The following is a 21,676-nucleotide window of genomic DNA, read 5'->3' on the forward strand; positions in this document are numbered from 1 at the left end:
TATCCGACAACTTCAGCCGAGCGAAGGGGGGGACGCGCTGCAGCATCTCCGTATCCTCGGTTTGTTTTGACAGCGCCCTTCACAAACCTCAGCCTCCATTTAAAACCACCTTCGCATCTTTTCTGAGTTGAGAATGAATAAGAGTGGCACGCTGTGGGAACTACTGCGTTTTTGTTTGTTGCTTTACGACCAGAGCTCAAAGTTGAAAGCGACTGGAGCCGTATTGGAGGTAGATTGTCGCCGGCAGGCATGGCATGATGGTCGCTCCCCGCTGGATGGACGCGAGATCTGTTCAATAACTTACTCGAGAAATCGTTTTGTGTTGTAATAGTTGACTGATCGCATCTGTAGGCTACCGTGTGTTGTGCAAATAAATGACCTGAGGTAAATGGCTTGCATGCTTTATTTGTTGCCTAGGTGGCGTTCACAGTCAGGAAGTCATGTCCAGATCGGGTGATAGAACATCCACCTTTGACCCAACACACAGTGACACCCTGCTGCACGGGCTCAATCTGTTATGGAGAAAACAGCTTTTCTGTGATGTGACTCTCACTGCCCAGGGACAGCAGTTCCACTGCCACAAAGCTGTGCTGGCATCCTGCTCCCAGTATTTCAGATCTCTCTTCTCTTCTCATAATGTCATCAACAATGAGGGGAGCAAAGGGGACCAGGGCAGCAGTGGGACCCCCTCATCCTCTCCTGATGACAAGCTGGTGACCCCCAGCGCCAGGCCCATCAATAACCTGGTACTCCAGGGCTGCTCCTCCATTGGACTACGATTAGTGCTGGAGTACCTGTATACTGCCAACGTGACTCTTTCCCTGGACACAGTGGAAGAGGTGCTGTCAGTCAGCAAGATCCTCAACATCCCCCAGATTACCAAGCTCAGCGTGCAGTTCCTCAACGACCAGATCTCTGTGCAGAACTACAAGCAGATCTGCAAGATTGCCGCACTCCATGGACTGGATGAGACCAAGAAGCTGGCCAACAAGTACCTGGTGGAGGATGTGCTGCTGCTGAACTTTGAGGAGATGTGTGCCATGCTAGATGCTCTGCCACCTCCAGTGGAGTCAGAGCTGGCTCTGTTCCAGATGTCAGTCCTCTGGCTGGAGCATGACCGGGAGACTCGCATGCACTATGCGCCGGACCTTATGAAGAGGCTGCGCTTCGCCCTTATACCTGCTCCAGAGCTGGTGGAGAGGGTGCAGTCTGTTGACTTCATGAGGAGTGACCCTGTGTGCCAGAAACTACTCCTGGATGCCATGAACTACCACCTAATGCCCTTCAGGCAGCACTGCAGGCAGACCGTGGCCAGCAGGTGAGGATGAGACAGACAAACGTACACAGACACAAAAAGAGAAACACACAGACATGAGTTCACCCACACACACACAGCTCTGAGCTGTTTGAGAGTGAATGGAAGGTGATTAAATGCCTCCCCCTTGTTAAATTTTAACAAATTGCCGACTCAAGTATTGCCCACTCGCTCAAGTACTGGTCCCACCGCCTGTGTAGTCTGGACCATGTAGGTGGTCAGTCAGAGCTGTGAGGTTTGAGGCCCAGTAAATGAGGATTGAGGGGGTTTTCCTGTACAAGAATGCCAGCTGTCAGGGGCTTGATCTGCTCTCTGTTACACTGTATCCACAATTACAAGGTTACCTTATGTGTTAGTGAAGAAAAAACAAATCTTTATTTCCTCACACATCTGTGTAATTGCTCTGTAATCAGTGTAGACAAGGTGCAGAAAACTAGATAAAGGTTTTGCGTTTGATGTGTAGAAACTCATGATTACAATTTCAAATGCTGTAATTGAATTGTTACTAGAATTACATGGTAATTACGTAACAAGAATACTCCAGCTATTGAGGTCACAGTAAGCAAAAATAAAATACAGTCAGAGCCAATTTAATATATTTGGGTGTATATTATATAGAAAATGCAGCATTTATCAATTAAGGAGCAATCTGACGATGCTCCCTATATTCAGGCTAGACACACATGTCTCACTCACAAAAAAATAGGCCAAACTGCTCGTCTGACTTCCGGTTTGTCCTGATCAGCACTTTGAGGAGCAGGTAAATAGACAGACATTGTCAGTGAGTTGATTGATTGACGGTGCTGTTGTCAGATTTTGTTTACAGTGCTGGCTGTACAGTCAAGGCTGAAATTATTTTGAGTAGTGATGGCTTCAATATTCAAATTTAATTTCATATTTTCCAAGGTGCAATTTAGAGCCCTGGCACTGAGGATCTCCAAACTTGAAAATCAAATTTAGCACAAAGAATCTTGAACTGAAATAATTTTCCATGTATCTGTTTCCCACATTATCCCAATAACATATCTATCCCCACATATGGACCTAAATGAGCAAAGAATCAGGAATCCTCATAATTAGTTTCACATGCCACTGTTTCTCTCCTCTCTCAATTAATCACCATTATCTATGTCCAGGGGCTCATTTGCATATGAATAACCCCAAAACACTTCAGAGTGGGCCAGTAGCCGAGAGAATGTACCGAGACGACGGTGATTTACCCAAGCATAAAAAAAGAAAATATGAAAAAGGGAAAAAAAGGTGAATGTGACTGAATATAAAGGCCAGCTACTCTTAATCTTTTTTACTGCATATTGTGATTAATTGGTAGATTTGTTATGAAATCCATTAGGCGCCAGATAATGGTCATTAATGTACAGTAAAGTGTGCAGCTTTTGGGTTATATATCATATACAAACAGCAGGAAATATCTCACGACTGGCTCAGAGATGTCACATGAATCATCGCAGCCAATGAAATGGAGACACTGTATAGGCAGGTTTATGTACTCAATTGCGCTTTTAGCCTCCAGCATGGCACCCTGCACGACCGTCTTCGCTTCACAGCTAATTGAAAAGATATCTTTAGAGTACAATAACCATTCAATAACACATCAGTACTCTGTTGAGCAATTGTTTTGTTAATCATGATAAACGTGGCCACATATTGCTTTATTAGTAGTCTCAAGTTCAGTATTTGTGCACAGACAATAAGCAGATATTCATTTAACCATACATTTGTTCTTTATTTTATTCAGTGATTATTTCATTCATACATTTAGCATTTTCAGAGTGAAAAATAAAAAATATGGCGTGCAAGTGCTGTTAATGCTATCAAAGGAACTATGTAAATGAAGGAACTGAAGGTGTCCAGGTTCAGTTTGTGTTTATTTTGGCCTTCGGGTGTTTTATTTCAAGTCTTAATACCTGTTTTGTTCTCTGTTTCCTAACACTTGTCCACACACCCACACTGTCTGACATTACAGAATCCGTTCCAATAAGAGAATGCTGCTACTGGTGGGTGGGTTGCCTCCTGGACCTGATCGTCTCCCCAGCAATTTGGTCCAGTACTATGACGACGAGAAAAAGACATGGAAGATTCTCACAAGTGAGTTGCAAAAGGCTCTGCTGCTCTTCTTTTTTTCTTCCTTTTTAACCCGAGGCATCTTGTGTTCGTGGCTTTTATGATGAGAGGAAGTTGTTCCTATGGATGACTTTAACACAGGTTAATTTCCACAGAAAATGAGGGGAAGGAGTTCCCTAAATCCTTTAGGTAATAATGTATCACTATCACTTTTAATATAAGTTTTTAATCAGAGCGTGACTTCACAGCACTGTGGAGCGTCATGCCCGGTTTCCCTTGTTTTTTGCTGAAATATGCTGGCAGGATGCATGATGAGATTTACTTGAATCTAATGATCTATTGTGGCAGAGATGGAACAATAATGAATGCCATCTATTCCTCAACAGCTTTTAAATGTAGCTTGATTATTCACTCACATTGATCGATACATGAGATTGAATTACCCCATTCGTACTAAAACATGGAATTAGCCTGCTGACCTATGAGTTAAATACAGAGAGATGGATGGTGTCAGTGCAACACAGCAGCTGTAATGTTGAAGCAAACATTCAAAAACATCGTACGATTTAATTGACTAAATAGCAAAAATAAAAGACATATCCTATAACCTGTAGGAATTTTTACTAGGATGCAGTTTATAATATTGATTTCATGATGTCATATTGAAAGCAAGTTGCCATATTTTTTTATAAAAATCTACTCTATTGAAAAAAATGTTGTGTCTATAGAGAAAATATTTGAACACTCACCTCTTTAAAGTGTCCTAGGCTCCGTTTTCTCTCTGTCTTCCTTGACCTTTTAAGGCTCACCACTACATCGTTGCCATATTGCAAAGGTCAAGTGAGAGCTAATGGGAAACCATATTTGTGCTTTGAATCATCATTGCCGGATATATTGAGTTTTTGTCCTCTTGTTTTGGTTGGAACCATATCTCAGCAACATCTCTTCATTCGTACATATTAGCCATAGGGTCTGTTTTTTGTCATTGTGCAGTTTATGTTAGCACTTGATGCCACAAGTTTTTCATGAATCTGGTGTGGCGCCTCTCTTGTTGTGTCTTAAATTCAAAGAAAGTTTTGGACACTTTCTCACCCTCTGCTGGAACATCTCTTGGCAGCCGTTTGTTATTTTAGCTCCTGTTTGGACAAATCTATCAGGGTGCATTTTACCAAAGGAGCCGTTTATACACAGCTGCCTGAAACTCACTGCTGTTTATGTAGTCATTTTCTCATTTAGCTCACACTCATGGGTATAAACTGCAACAAGCAAAAGGTCAACAGGGATTTCCATCACTCAAAACTAAAAAGTTAACACTCAAATGGTCCGTGGCCAAGTGGAAGGACAAAACTGCAAAATCATCCCCTTAACACATCAGTGACCATCTGATGTAGCCTCCACACAATGGATGTGGAATAGAAGATTATTAACATTCAATCATAACTTTTCAATGAGGCGAAACCTGAGAGGGACAGCCTTTGATTAAGACATTCATCAACACAATTTGGGAAGAATCTGATCCCTCCACGTTGATATATCTACTGCTCGCTGATTCCAGTGTAAAGTTTGCCATCTAGTGTACCCACAGCAGCGTGGACACACACAAGACAAAGGCAGACACAGGCTCAGTCACAATGCTGGACCATTCCCCTCTCCTTCTTTGATATTAAAATCTCCCACTTGGAAATGGACCTCATCTACGCAGCGTGGTTTAGAACAAAGGAATTCTGCTCAGCGGGATGCAATTGTAATGGTGTTAAAGGCACGTCAGAGCTCGAGCAGCAGTGGTGCATTAGCTGTGGAGTCATTCAACCAACCCCGACTGTGCCTCTATGCAGAGGTTTCTGACTCCCTCTAGTGAGCCCTAGAGCTCACTGTAGACTGGAGTGATGGCGTCCATCTCGTAGAGGACGTGCTCATCCTGCCCTCCTGTGGCTGTTCACCCCTGGGGTTAGTGGAAGATTTCAGGGAGATAGGTGGATGAATTTCACCCTCTTTTTTAGCTTATATTCTCAGTAAAGTCTTGCACATTGAAGAAGAAAGAATAATTAATGTGTTATTATTTCCATCGGACTATTATCTTAGTTATTATAGCCTGCCACTTATCCCACAGTTCAGTTGTATCTGAGAAACCTGTAGAGGGGAGGGCAAATGTCCCAAATCCTCCTACAGCGCTCCTCTCACTGTAGCCTGTGACATACTGTAAAGCGGTAATCTTCTTTTCACGTGGGTGCGAGATGATTTTTAGTATGAGTACAAGTCGCTAGACATCAAATAAAAAGCCGCCCATCCGTGTCCTATATACTGCTGACTGAATGATAATGTAAATAGCATGTAAGGGAATTTGGCAGTCATATGGCACTCGTCTTTGAGGTGCAGTGGAGGCAGGCAACCTAATCCCCTCGTTCGAGATAAAGCTGTGTTTAGTGTATGTAGTATTAGTTCCTATCTGAGACTCCCCTCCCATAGAGGACCGGCACATGTCAGGCAGCCAGAGTGAGATTGCAGGGAGAGGCCAATTGGAAAGAAATGAGATTCAAGGCTGTCTAATTTTGCAGCAACTGTGATCCATCAGGCGTTGGGGGGGTGACAGTGGAAATGACTGATGGAGACAGACAGGTGGGCTTTAACATTTCACTGATTTGTGCTCAAAAAGCACCGGGCCTGAGATTTATTGAGTGAACACGATCATGTTCATTATGACTGTCACCTAAGACCATTTCTCTACATCTCAATGGGGTCACTTCAGCAAAAGAAGATGGAGGAGTGGAGAAGAGGGGAGCACAAAAACATACACAAGGGAAAATCCTCCACGCAGGGCTCTCCTGCAGCTGTGGGACTGTAGCCATTGATGCTAACGTGTGCTAACGTAGAATGAGGAGCATGATACACTAAAGATCGTATTTATTGAATATACGCAACGTATTTCTAGATAAATGGCTGCTGTGGGATATTTTAATGCTAGAGGAAGAGAAAAGGAAAAGTGTTGCAGTGTGAGACAGGCAGGTTAGTTAAAAATAAAAACTTTGATTCCTTTTCAAATATAAAGATACATAGACAAGCAGACAGACAGTTAGTCAGTTAGAAAGATAGATAGAAACAGCAGTCCGTTTACTCTGCTTCATACTTTCATTTGTTCCAGCTTAAGAGTCAACCGGCTTGATTCCCCACAAGAAATCACTTCCTGTAGATGGATGACTGGAAGTTTACAAAACCAAAGCAATGAAGAGAAGAAATCAATCCCATAACATTGGCTCACATTGACAATTGTGAATAGATCTTTTCCTGTGTCACCGTAACAAGACTGTTGGCCTGCTGTAGCGAGTACATCGCAAATTAAATCAATGTTGACATTAACATGAGCACTCTCGTTAAACAATAGGACATGCAGCATGACAAAAATAAAAATAGTCCCCGAATGAGAAACACAGCCAGGACAAATACTGCTTTTTGAAAAGTTAAGATAACAATTTTATAGATGTTATGTAAATAATTTCATTGTGACTAACTTTTTTAAAGCTTCAATGTAGTTTTTTCTATTTTCTCTTTTAGGATTATATCTGAGGGCTTTTATTTTTGTAGGATGTTAGGCTCTTAAAAAATAGAGAGAAAAGTGCTTAGCTGAGGAGCTAAAGGTGCAAAATATAAGCATTTTTGTGAAGCTTTGAGTGTGCAGATGGTTTTTTTGTTAACAGAGTTAAAGAAGTTTATGTTAAACAAAAAAACATCCTGTACAAGATTTTACGTTCTGTGTTGCACGACTGAATATGTAAATTGGTAACGCTCTATATTCCGGTCCTTGTAATAACAAGACAATATATGTGTTAATAATGACATAATTGAAATATTATAAGACATTATAAGACATTTAGAGGCACAAAACTTGTGAGTCCTCTGGTTCTCAGGGCACAATTCCACTTCTGCTATTGTGCTAAAGGCAAAAAGACAATAAAAATAATCTCTAAAGAAATAGTTAACAAGTGCATTATAAAGGATTTATTAACCTTAACAAAGCATTGTTCTCACTTTTTGATTTGGAAGCTGCGTAGTGACCTTCTAATGAATTCTTAATACATTATGTTTAATCTTAATAAAGCAACAATAAAGCTTAGTAAAGGTTTAACAATAACATAATAGGCAAGATAGTGAAACTCAATATATGCGTTTGTAATGCAATTAACAATTGTAAAAACTTTATTAAAGTTTAAAAAATTACTAACTTTCTTAAGCAATCTTTAAACTCTTAGCAAGTTTTTATAAGTGCTTATGACCTAACAATGAACATGTTTTATTTTGTTATTATTAACACTTATATAGTCTTAAGATTATTAAGAATCTCATAAGAACCTAATATAAAGCTTTATCCATTAATAAACAGGTTATCCACACACAATAAACAGTAGCTTTATTTATTCCTAGATAATGTTTTCAGCACCCTAATTGTTTAAAACTACCACTAATTGTGTTTTTAAAATTAAAACTTAATGTTCATGGGTACTTTAGAGTAAGTTTATTAGACCCAATATGAGCACTGGGGTTGCACCAGTATACATGTTTCACGGTATTATTCGTGAAACATGTCTAATAATAATAACAATAATAATAATAATAATAATAACTGTTATACCATGAAATTGTGTTTTCATTCCATGAAAATCTCATACCGTTACAACCCTAATTAGGGTTAAGGTCAGGGCTGTCTCCATTTGGGGATATTCTACAATACAAGGTCATGTTTATTAGGCTTTACATTAGCCTTGTATTTATAATGTTAACTATGTACATTTATAAGATTCCATATAAAAGCTTTCATGTTTTCGTGACTGACGCCTTTGATTTTTGTGTCTCGTCCAGTAATGCCTTACAACAGCGCCCATCACTGCGTGGTGGAGGTGGAGAACTTCCTGCTGCTGCTGGGCGGAGAGGACCAGTGGAACCCCAACGGTACAGTAACACCACAGACTGAACGTCTCGCTTTCCAGTGACTTCACGCAGCAAATTTGTCAGCGTTTTAATTAATTCAGAGAGCGCTCCTCGGCGCCAGAGTTGATGCAAGTTCAAAGCCATCAGAGTTAATGTAACACTTTCAGATAGTCTCAAACACTCATCCCAGAGCCAGATCAGCTCTGAGTGGACAAACAACACTCCAGTCAACACTTGTAAATAATTGGCAATGAAAAATAACTGTTACTGACACTGAAATATTTGTGGTTTAAAAGTGTTGAGTGCTTTTCGTGAAACGTTGGTAACGCCGCACCTTAGAAAGAAACAAAGACTGTAAATGATCAAAAAATCTGATGCAGTCCTGTTGTTCTAATTACACTAATTATTATAACAATACAACAGTAAAATCAACACTGTTTACAACTTCGATAGTACTGTATGAATCCAGGACTTTGGCAAAGAGCTAGCCAATTAAAACCGATCACTGTCGTATTGTACCATTAAGACTCACTGAACTACTGTAAGTTATTTAAGTAGCCAATGTTATTGATCTTGATTTTATCTGTTTTGCAGGAAAGCACAGCACTAATTTTGTCAGCCGCTACGATCCCAGATTCAACAGTTGGATACAGTTGCCTCCGATGCAGGAGAGGTAAGTCTGTTCATGTATACGTACATTTAGATCTGATGATGCACTAAGAGAGTGAAGGTTTTCCATTGGGTTTTGGAGAAACTACTTTTTAATGCTTAATGAACAAAAGAACAACTTTGTGGTAAATTGATTTAGTAGATTTAGTATTTTTTTCTTTAGATTTTTTATCAGTTTGCATAAAAACACCGTATAAATATCTATATTACTATCTTTACAATTCTGTTTATTTTTATGAAGTTATTATATTTCTAAAAAAAGTCTTATCCAAATCTAAGAAGTAATTATGCTGGCATTAAAGCACCTACTTATAAACATGTAACTAGCCCTGAACAGATCTGTGTTTTTTTTTCCACCTTACACATAAACTGGAAAATCCTATTATATCTCTTGTCATTGCTGGTTTAATGATGTTGTCTGGCTGACACTTCCTTCCTCAGGAGAGCCAGTTTCTTTGCCTGCCGCCTGGAGAAGCACCTGTACGTGATTGGTGGTAGGAACGAGAGCGGCTACCTCTCCAGCGTGGAGTCCTACAACCTGGAGACTAACGAGTGGAACTACGTGTCGTCTCTGCCGCAGCCTCTGGCCGCCCATGCAGGATCAGTGCACAACGGCAAGATCTACATATCAGGTCAGGAGAGAAGCTGTCACTGTCAATCTGCTAATTAAAACATACATAAGGCATCTGATGTTCATTGTTCAGCATATGAAAAAGATAAATACATCCTCTAAAACATTACTATGTGATAAGTATTTGGCTAATATTAAGAATATTAGACATTTTTATTATCAAGCTGGATAATGTGTTGTTGTCATATTAGAACAGCAATGACTATAGACAACAATTATGAATACATACATACAGATGTAACTTAGTACAAACTTCAGGCAGTTTTACTTTTTAGAATAAAGATTGTTTCCATTTTCTGCGACTTTAAACATCGATTCCACCTCAGGAAAGAGGGAAATATTGAACTTTTTAAACAATTGCTTTTGTTTGACGGCTACAGTTACTAATGACTTTGTAGATTAAGATTTCATATATGAAACATGTGAACAGTTTATAAATTACAATGTATTGTTATAGATTATATTCTATAGATTAAATATAAACCATGACACTTTGCGACATTAAAGTGCTGCTTACACAATCATTCTGCTCCATAATGAGCTCTTGCTTTTAAATTTTGCTGATAATACTTTCAGAATTTTGAAGCAGAAATGCGGGACTAGAAATAGATTATGTTTGTCTTGTGGCATTCCTCCATTTACTTCCAAAACACATTAAACACATTAAACATAATGAATAATAAAACATGAAGAGAAAAACTGTAAAAGTGGCCATTAACCACAAAGATAAAGGTACAAAATCATAGCATAAGTGACATCTTAGGTGTTAAAGATCATATTGAAAACATTATTAAGTAGTCAAATCAATTTTTAAAAAGAATGCATCTACAGAGTTTGTAGAAAGGTGCAGAATAAAAATCTATTTTCCTTAAAAACATTATGATTGTGAATTAATCATTTTAAAATTTTGTCAGGCTGAGTTTTACAGTACACACCCAGCATACTGTACCAGACTGTACTGCCCTAACATTAGCTAGCTAGCGTTAGCAATGTTAGCTAGTTCAACAAACTGGCAACCACACGAGAGGGCAGATGATTCATACAGCAGTGGTGTTGTTCATGAATGCAATGGAAGCAGGGGGTGGATTTCCACATTTAGTGGCTGAATGTACTCAATAACACCTTTAACACAGCCAAAATTTCACAAGCTCCATTTAAACAAAGTGCGAAAGTGTCAGAATCAGAATCAGAATCAGAAATCCTTTATTTGTCCCGCAAATGGGGAAATTCCTTAGTCACAGCAGCCAAAGGACAGTATCACACTTAAACAATAATAAAAAGTAAAAAATAAACAATATAATAGAGATAAGAAATAGAATTAACTCGTATATACATAGTATTTACAATATGAACTTGGTATTTACAATATGACATAGTATTTATAATATGAACAGTGTAAGTATAAGCAGTTTTGTATTTTATTTACAAACATTAAATAATAAATATGGGTATTAAAAAATTGTCCAATTAGTGCAAACCAGAAAGTGTGTGGATATGTGTAGAGTTTAGTATTGCACAGTGCACATGTGAGGTCTACTGGGAGCAGTGCTGGTTGTATAGTCTGACAGCAGCAGGAAGGAAGGACCTGCGATACCTCTCCGTCACACACTTGGGATGTATCAACCTGTCGCTGAAGGAGCTGACCAGTGCAGTGATAGTGACCTGCAGGGGGTGGGACTGTCAACAGTAATACGATAATATTGTGTTTAAAGAGCACTGATTTAGCATCATACTCTTCTAACAGACTGACTCACAATGGACAGATTTAATTTAAGGATCCAAATCAATACATAACTACAGATATCTTTTATTCACACCTTCCTTGTCAAACTCCTACATTAATTCCTACATTAGCCACCTGAACCTTTACAACTTTATTTCACATATGCAGTAGCGCTCCTTAAAACCTGTAAACAGGCTTTGATGTGTGAAATCAGTTTCCCTTTAATCAGGAGCAAGTGAGCGCTACATCTTTTCAGCCTGTCTCCAGGTGCCCAACAGCAAAAAACTTGTTCCAAATTTCAAACTCTCCTCTCAAAATGATGGACAGAAAAACAAAAACAGAAAGGCATCTTTCTTCCTGAAGACATGATGAAATATCTGGTTTGATTTCGACATAAAATCTATACAATACTAATACTGTCTGAAATCTATAATGCTGCCTCTTGTTTTAGTGACATTTAAATCAGTCAAAGACTCATCACACTGACGCAGTAAGCCATAAAGTAAGACAAAATCCTCCTCTTCCAAAAGCTGACTATCCCTGAATCATCAGTGAACTGTGACGTGGCCATTGTACCATATTATGCAGCACAGCAGCCATTAGAATATGAAACTGAAAGAAGGAATAAAGGCACCAACCTTGAGTGGAACCTGCGTTTGAATAGAGCTGGTTGGAGAAAGCACCATTAACGCTGACACACCGCTAACCATCAGACAAAAACAAAACATCTAGTCAGTGAAGATAGCAGCAAAAAAAAAAAAGAGCCAATAAGTTTCTCTGTGAGCACATGTGGCTAGAAAGTACTAATTTATATGTTTAAGATCATTTTAGGATATGGTTTAACACGAGAACCCTGGTTATTGTTAGGTTCAGCAGTAGATCAATACATTTTTTATTGAGGACTATCATTGATCAGCTTATACGCGTGTTCGCCCTACGGACTGTGTTACAAGAGTAGCCAGTGAGTCATAGCATTAAAGGCACAGTTGTGTGTCTACCTGTTGCAGGAGGAGTTCACAATGGAGAGTACGTGTCCTGGCTCTACTGTTATGACCCTATAATGGATGTGTGGGCTCGGAAACAGGATATGAACACAAAGCGTGCCATTCATGCCCTGGCTGGAATGAACGACCGCCTATATGCTATTGGTGGAAACCATTTGAAAGGTAAGTACCCGAGCGTTTCAGTAAACGAACAGAAAAACAGGTCAAGGTTGTATAGTTTATATTTTTTCAACATTGTGTGAAAGAGATGCTGCCATTGTGAGCACGACGATGAACTTTTTTACGCTCTCCGACCTATAAGCAATCTTCTCTTTCACAGTTTATCATTCAAGGTACAAATTAAAAAACAGGACAAACAACTGAATTGCTGTTATGTTTCATGCAGTTTGTATTTAATCATTTTAATGGGAATAATAAAAGCAGAGATACTGTCTTTCATTACTTATTTAATTGGCTTTTCGCTGCCACTGTTTCAAGTTCAGCTTGTGAAAACTTTCCATAAGTGCTCTGAGATCTGTCACAACTGTATCCACATTCAAAAACAAACTGTTTTTTATGATTCATTACTGCATGTGTGTGTCTGTGCGTATCTGTCTATGTCTTTGTCTGTGGTTTGTTTTTGTGGCTTCTTTACTGTCTTTACTATGTGGCTGTGTGTGTTTGCACGTCCATTTCAGTGTAAAACACATTCAGTTTATTTGTAGTGAAATGTGTGATATTAATAAAAGACCTTGGCTTCAGAATGTGGCAATATTCAGGTACTTTCTGGAAAAGCAGACGCTTGTAAATATAATCCACACGGCTTCAGAGGCCCTGAGAGGAATGAGTGAAGAAAACAAACGATGTCAATGTTTCATCTGTTATTTCTCTCCTGTATTTACCTGAATATACAGTATAGTGGCTGTTATGTCACTATCAGTATATACTGGCTGAGCAATTGAGGGACTTTCAAAGTCAAACAAGCAGCTTATTTCTGTTCACCTGAACCTACAGTTACAGGCAATACTAACTGACACTGAAATGCTTCCATTATTTGAGATTTTTTTTCCCTTCCTCTCTCACAAAGGTTTCTCCCATCTAGACGTCATGTTGGTGGAGTGTTACGACCCGAAAGCTGACCAGTGGAACATCCTGCAGACGCCCATCCTTGAGGGTCGCAGCGGCCCGGGCTGTGCTATTCTGGATGACAGCATCTTTCTTGTGGGAGGCTACAGCTGGAGCATGGTATATTCTTACACATCAGATTAGATTATGTTTGACATGGCAAAGCTCTGTATTTTTATTACTATGAACAAATCCCATGAAAAGACCAACAGTGCTCTTGTCTTAATTCTGTCTGATTTGCCTCGATGGGTCGGGAATACTTTCCATTCTTAAAAAGGCTACATAACATATTTAAATATCTGGGCAGTGTAGTTTTTAGCAAATGTTACTCAAACAGGAATAAATAGTGGATTTGTCTGGGACTATTTTCAGCTGCAGATTCATATACATCTACACCTATAACACGATTGTATATGTAGTGTTGGAAAACTTGTATAGACAACCAAGAGAGACGGGGAAGGTCTCATTTTTCCCGTAGTGTTACAATATGCTCACATATGGCTAATATAAAGGTAATTACTCAAGTACTCAAGTATCAGAAGTACAAGTAAAACTAAAATAACACATATATTTACACGTATGTTTATGTTTATGGTCAACTGATTATGGATCCAATATTCAGCATTTTTCTGATTATCAGAATCAGTGCTTTTTTTGTAACTAAACTAGTAACTAAAGAGCAGAAAATGGAAATACACAAATAAAGTACTAGTATCTCAAATTGTACATGAGTAAATCTACTTAGTTACATTCCATCACTGGATGTATATGGGACAATAGCAAAAAAAAAGAGTTTGTTGATGGTAATAGAGGATCATCATCACCAAACTTGCCACCTTGTGGCTCTTTGATGTGTTTTTTGAGAACAGAGCAGTTCTGTTTCACAGAGCAATAAGCTGTATCCATCCTCGGATACTCGGGCAGTGTTAATTAGTGGGTTTATTGTCTGTTTTTGTCTTTTTATGGAATTTCTTGACAAAATAATATAGAAAATCACCAGATTTAATCTTTGAAGTTGTCCCCGTTGTTTTTGACTACATGCATTTATATAAAACCGTGTTTTCCTAAGATGACTGAAGAGAATAACTTGGTTTCCTTTTTCCCTCAGGGGGCCTATAAGTCTTCTACCATCTGCTACAGCCCAGAGAAGGGAACATGGACAGAGTTGGAGGGAGAGGTGGCAGAGCCTTTAGCGGGCCCAGCCTGTTCCAACGTCATACTGCCTGTCTGCCTTCCCTTTAACAAATGACAACTACTGGCAAATGAGCGCGAGGAGCAGCAGAGTGAATGGGGGGAGGACGATCAATAAGCAAAACAGTTGTCCACAATTTTGTGACAAACCCTCCGGTCGGACGACGGGGGTGTGTATAAATTATTTTTTTACAGGTTTGACCAGAGCACTTTCGTTATTCCCTGCTGAAGGTTTGACAAAAAAAAAAAAAGAAGAAGAAGAGGAATTGTGTAACTCATGTATTTAAACTCATCTGTGTTCTGAGAAATGGTCGGTTTCATGTTTGATTTAATTTAAACTGATAGTAAGTGTTTTTGGCTTCTCTTCTATAGCACGCATAGTGTTGAACTGAATTATAGCTTTCAAATCCATTGTATCTTGTATTCAGTAGAGGCATAATTCCAGCAAAATGCAGTGTTGTTTCATGAACTGAAAAGGTGATCAGTCCCAAACTCAAGTTAAACTAGGGCTGGGTGATGATCAAAGTGTATAAATATTCTTCATGGCTCATATTATAATTGTTTCTCTCTGGGTGGATTGTGCACTTATCCCACAGCATCACCCGGATGGATCATAAAGCAGCTGTTTTGTTGTCTTTCTCTAAAAATGAACATATCTTTGTGTCGTTTCAGAAACATTTCTTCACTGCAGTTGTCATTATTTAACTCACATTGTAACTAGAACCTGCAAACAGCGGTCCAAACACTGTAAAAAGAAAAGACACAGTTGCACACTGATCTTTGAGGATGTGTTCATATCACCCAGCCCTAATTTTTAACTGATTATCTTAATAATAATTTCCATCCAGACTGAAGTCGTGTTTCTGTATAACTTGATGAACAGAGAGTTTTCCTCACGGGTTACCTGCTTGCCACATGTTTGTGGCCACTGTTCTCCATGATGCAAGCAAAACAAATCAAGGTTTGCTGTTTATTCTGACGCACTAACGTTCACATTAATTATACAATGATGGTACAATCAAATTGTAATTGCTAGCCGATGTATTTATTGGTGGCATGTTAACAGATGAGAGGACGTACGTTTGGTTTGTCCTCCTTCACAAGTTAATGCCAACAGGCCTGTTTATGAGGCCGCGTAGCATTACCTCGATTTTAATCTTTAATGTATGGAAAACAAACGAGCATACAGTGGCCCTGAATGCACTAATAGTGGACTTTTAATACAGCACTTTTAATTCACTGACATGTAAATTGATTAATGTGCTGTGTTTAAAAAAAAATATCTTCAGTGCAAATGAATCTAAGTCCAGTCTAGTCTACGTTATTAGGTTCAAAAAGTTGACTCTAAATATCGATGCAGTACCTGTTGAATTCTGTAAAGATTTGTTGATTTCATTCTTGTACATAATCGCTTGCAGTGAAACATTTTTGTGCACTCGACCTTGGATTTATTCTCAAATCCTGTTATGTCCTTTGCATTTTAGAATATGAAAATAAATTGACTCTTGATGATTAAAACACCTTTCTCAGTTCTTTGACATTCAAGACACGGGTGTGGTTTATACTGGGTACATGTCCTCACCGCTTTTTAAAAGGATAATTAGTGTGACGCTGACTCTGCTGTCCAGTTCAGTGGCCAAGAGGTTAAACCACAGAGCTCATCTCCAGGCTCTCAACTGCAAAATCACTGGTTTGAGTCCTGGCTCTTGGTGAGGCAGTGTGATGCAATTCCTGCATTTCTAGCAATGGGCATTTCAGCTTTCACACTGCAGTTTCAGCAGGAAATGCATCTCATTTTCTAGTTTGTTTAAAAAAAAAATGTCCTAAAAATAACTAGCACCAAGAAATGTTATCATAATATACAATTTGTATGTCCACCGTAAACATTACTATAACCTCATACAGTCTCCCATTACACTGCCTAAAATAGCATCTGTTGAAGACAGTTCAAAAGACTTTTTTTCACCTGAGCTCTTATATCTCCTTCACTTCTGAACACAAAGTGTGAACCCCTCAATTCTAGACAGGACATGAGCTAATTTTCTTGGTTTTTAATGTGAGTGATTAGATGTAAGATGATTCAACATATTTTAACTCACATGAAGCCAAAGCTGTCTCAAGAGATGGGACAATAAAAGCTTTTTATTATGAATCGTGACAAGAACACTCCTGATGACCTCCAATTTCCTGATTTATTTTGAATTGCCACAAAGGGGGTGGTAAGATGACATGATTCCAGTATGTGTTATTGCCATTTGATATTTTGATGATTACTGGGATGATATCTTGAAATACATATATATTGGCAAGGATAATGATAAGAAATGTTCATATCTTCCCATGCCTACCTGTCTCTTGTAGCTCATACTGTGCTAAAACCGACTTTGAGATGGACACAGGAAAATGTCTTTCTACATTCACAGATCATTCTCAGTCTTTTTTTGTGTTTTCTTGGAATCGTTTTGTGACTGAAATCTAATCAAAAGTCAAATCATTCTTTGGTTCAAGTGTTCACCCAATCAAGTAGGAATGGCTTTAATTTGGAGTTATGAACGAAAAGTTTGAGAGACAGATCTGTGTAATAACTCATCTAAATGATCAGAAACACAACTTCACACTTTGATAGAATGAAGCTCAGACACACAATACGAGCCAAGTGTTCGCAGCTCATAAGGACATTAAAAATGTTTTAGGAGGAACAGTTTCCCTTTTCTGCTCACTCGTCTTGTAGTCGTGTCAGACTAGAGCCAGACTTCGATACTTATCTGAACCCTCCGCTTCCTACACTTGACTTGACTTGTCAATATGAGTTAAAGAGAGATTAATTCAACTTGCAGTTCACCTCGAACCTCTCCTAGATTGACTGTCGTAGATAAAACCAATAAAGAGTTCTCTGAGCCCATAGAAGCTACGATTATTAATAAATCTGACCTTGAAACACCTCACGGTTAGAAAATAACAGCATTACAAAAAGGCAGGATTCTGTAAAATGTGAACCAGCAAGCGTACGAAGCGAACCTGATGTTTACCCTCAGGCCAGCCTCTCACGCCAGACCAGATTTGATCTGCCAACCATTTACTACCAACTGTCTCAAGCGCCAAGCAGCATGCTCGTCCCCACGCACACCATACACCTGGTGGTTTATTTCCAGCTTCTTTTTCCCCCCCCCTTCTCAATGGCAGCAGTTTCTCTGCTTGACGCCTCCACTTCATGCATCCACTTGGCCACGTGCCTGGAGGATAAGACGGCAATTATTTCCTCACTGAGATGATTCTGCTAGATTACATAAATCCATATCTAATTCACACAATATGGCAGCGGGACAGCAGAAAATACTCAGTGTTCTTCGTGTCGGTAAAATCCTCAGAGACATGTCAGACAACAACCACTGCGGAGGGGTTTGAATGCTTCCCTCTGGTCAGTCGAACTACAGAAGACTTGATCGCTACAAACACACCATTTACCCTTCAGTGCTGGTGGAGGCAGATGGTTTCTGCTCTGCTCACACACCTCATCCCCAGCTTAGGGAATAGCAGGAGTGGTTAAAATGAACAGAGTCAACCTTTTAATTAAGTACATGGACCATCATGGCTCTGCTTTAATCACAGACAAAGTATTCTCTGTCCTTGGCTTTGGTTTCATAACAGTGCAGACACGGGACTCACTTTTTGTGGCCTGGAGGTGATGAAATGCTTATCTTCGTATATTTCATAAGCAGAAATATATAAAGATTTTAGAAGACACACAAAATAGCAACAATTTATCTAATTCATTCATGGCAGTTTCAGTGTTATCTGTTTTTCCCGAGAACATGGATTAAGTTTTATAAATGAACATTATCCTGAAACCTTTATGTTTGATCTATTCCTGTAAACATGTCGAATCAACATATAGTAGCTGCAGGCTTTCCTTTTCATATTCAGTCTTTTTTTCATGTTTGCTAACGAGAGCGACTACGTTAAAAAAAACCTACAGGATGAAACTGTGCTTTAATCCTGCTGTACCCCACCTACCCCTGCATCTTATTTTTAGTATTTATCTGTATTTGTAATCTCAGATTGGTCTTTGTGAGTCCACTTTTTCTTCTGACGTGCACAAAAGTTCTCTGAGACATCATTTAGAGATTTAGAGATGCACTATAGTCAAACTCTTGATGATACCTCTGTGAGAACGAAGCATCCTCACATCTGTTCTTTTTAATCATGCCTTTTACCCAAAATGCTGAGCTTTTAAAAAATGTCTTAACCGCCTCCTATGAACTTGCTCAGTGAATAGAGTTTGGTCACTCAACTGAGCAACGTGACAATAAAGTTTCCGCTGCCATACCACCAGACTACAGCGCGGCTTCATTCCTCAGGCTGTGAGACTCCTCAGCTCATCTTTTAACCTTTAAGCTTCAAAATGAACAATGCAAGAAGAGGTTTCTATCACAAAGAAAACAATAAATAACATTAAATACAACATGCATATAAGCCACTTTTGGGGCGATACTCTTGACAACTGACTTAATGATAAAAAATATGACATCTTTGCTAATTTCCTTATTTATTCAAGTAAGTAATCTTTCAATTTCCATGTTTTAATTCCCATAGAGAAAGAAGTACTGCACAGGTGTTAAGGCCTGGTTGTTGAACTTACTTTTTATTGTGGTAACAGTTCATTTTGTGGGTATGAAGCATCCTGGATGAAACTCATTATTGGTGTAACAGAGTTCAGTTGTTACGCTTTAAACCGATTAATTACAAACTACTCAACCCAGTTTAGAGTTTTCACGGTGACCGAAAAGTGCAGTTTGTCTAAACACAAGCATTCAATTCAACATAATAACAATAATATTGTTTTCAATTACATATTGATGAAAAAACAGTTACTTGAGTTTACAAGGAGACGTTCTTTTCTCTGGAAGTCAACAAGCCGCTTTTAAACTCAACACAACTACTGTCTGTCATGTTACAGTCCTCTGTGTCACGTGTGATAATGCTAAAAAACTATTGTCTGGCAATAAGTTTAATTATGTGCTCTTTTTTTACTTTACTTGAGTACATATGTATACTTGCACTCGACTAGTATGTATTTCAGAGGCAAATATTGTACTTTCAACTCTGCTACACTTATTTGACAACTATAGTTACTTTACAGATTACACAACAAAACAATATGTACAGTACAATTTACATATTAAAGGTGCATTATGTAATTTTGGGGAAGAAATTTTATTCAGAAGAGAAAAAACCTTCACTGAATGTTACAACAGCTCAAGATCTCGAATTAATTATATCGTTATCTCGGGAAAACAAAGTTTCGTTATCTCGAGAAAATTATCCCATTATCTCGGGAAAACGGCAGTTGTTATTTCGAGATAATAACTCGAGATCTCGAGAAAACAAATGAAATTAACTCGTTATCACGGAAAAACGGAGGAAATAAAATGTATGAATGCATGGCCCTTTAGGGCTTCTGTAATTACCTCATTAATATTGTAAATATTAAAATTCTGAGTTTGAATTTCTTCTCCAAATATTCACAGTGCCCCTTTAATGCATTAGTAATAATAATCTAATATCATAATATATAATATAACAGCCATTCTTCTAGTATAGTATTGCATTGGCTTGTGCTGAAAATCTATTCTGGTTGTTTACTTCTGTAGTATGGTTTTGTTTTGTGTTTGTACTCCACACCAAGATGTAGTGGTCAAGAGTAAATAAAAACAAATAGAAGAAAATAAAAAGATCTGGATATAAATGTGAAAATGTGTTGTAAGTGAAAAGAGACTGGACTTAAACATGTAATTTCTTCATGGTTCTTCAGGAAATAGGTCAAAGGAAGTGAAGTGATGTCATCAGTGTGATTTTTATTTCAAAATAATAGACTTTTGTCAGATGATAACACCGGTGACTCCACTCTAGAGGACGATTACTTTCATTATATTTTGGAATTTTATCTTTTTGTATAATTTCTCTCATATAGTTGATAGTTGTGTACACATTATGATCAAAATACTGCACTTTCCTTCTATAATACATGACTGTGTGGACAACTGCGGTGCTTGGAATGTAAAATAACTGATTAAAAAACAAATATTGCCAAATTGCTCAAATAACTTGTTGTTTTATTGTAAAACGTGAACAAATACTACAAATTATGATCAAATTTATTATAAAATATGACAAAAATTCAAGTGTTTTTCAGGTGTAAAAAGTCTGCTGACAGAAAAATGTTTCCACAGAGTGACCCAGTAATATGAAGGTGAGGGTAAAACCTGTCCACCTCTGATGCCAGTGCAGTCCCCTCTCCTCTGAGCCTGCTGGGCGTCAGGTATGCAGCTTTAGTCCACCATCTAGTGGTAAATGTGTCTGAGCCAGTGTGTCTGTGCTCCCAACAGCCCACCGTTTCATTTGAGCAGCGTGCGGACCTGTTGATTCATCCCTCCTGTCTGAAACTCACCTGGTCTCGGGACAGGTGCATCACTCCTCAGAGGAAGAGGACGAGGAGGAGGAGGAGAATCCAATTAAAGTCTGCAAGAGATGAAGTTTTGGAGGAGGGAGCCATTCATTGCTGACCCACATAAAAGTGACTCACTTCTCCGCCGCCAGCTCGCGAAGATGATTGGGATTATTTCCATGCCTCTCGCCGGTCCCCATGCCTGTTTACGTTCATGTGAGCTGCTCTCCCCTGGCTCGCAGCCACCCCGCGGTATTTATAGCCAAACAGCTGAGTGATCAGCGCTCAAGGAATCCTCGCAGAATCCACCTCGAAGCGCTCAACTTGGACCCGAGTGAGAATTTAAGGATCCCACCTGATCTGATCTGATCTGTTTTGACGATGAAGGAGCGCGCGTCGCCTCAAGGTAAACCTGTCACCTTCATTAATCATGTCATTGGTTAATTGATATTGTTTTGGTTTTTTTTTTTTTTTTTTTTGCTTCCTGTCTCGCGCGCCTCATCCATCCTTTTATTCCCCTCGCAGTGAATATTTTTAGCATCTATTATTTCCACTTGTTGTAAACAGCTGCTGCCGCCGCTCCGTCTATTTT

At 38.8% G+C, this 21,676-nt stretch overlaps 1 protein-coding gene across 1 annotated transcript; it reads left to right on the forward strand.

Moving 5' to 3' along the window:
* Positions 1 to 440: 440 nt before the first annotated feature.
* klhl14 (kelch-like family member 14) lies at positions 441 to 14,697 on the forward strand. Its single transcript, XM_073491919.1, has 8 exons — positions 441 to 1,318; positions 3,300 to 3,421; positions 8,249 to 8,338; positions 8,912 to 8,990; positions 9,428 to 9,618; positions 12,348 to 12,506; positions 13,411 to 13,568; positions 14,557 to 14,697. The coding sequence occupies exons 1-8, from the start codon at positions 441 to 443 to the stop codon at positions 14,695 to 14,697; spliced, it is 1,818 nt and encodes a 605-aa protein (XP_073348020.1).
* Positions 14,698 to 21,676: the final 6,979 nt, after the last annotated feature.

This window comes from Pagrus major, chromosome 21 (assembly GCF_040436345.1).
Source record: "Pagrus major chromosome 21, Pma_NU_1.0".
NCBI lineage: Eukaryota > Metazoa > Chordata > Actinopteri > Spariformes > Sparidae > Pagrus > Pagrus major.

Excerpts from the sequence above, each read along its gene's own strand:
- klhl14 (XM_073491919.1), top strand. The coding sequence starts at position 441 with ATGTCCAGATCGGGTGATAGAACATCCACCTTTGACCCAACACACAGT. Across the intron at positions 1,319-3,299 it reads AGGCAGACCGTGGCCAGCAG|AATCCGTTCCAATAAGAGAA; the intron begins GTGAGGATGAGA and ends CTGACATTACAG. Across the intron at positions 3,422-8,248 it reads GACATGGAAGATTCTCACAA|TAATGCCTTACAACAGCGCC; the intron begins GTGAGTTGCAAA and ends TGTCTCGTCCAG.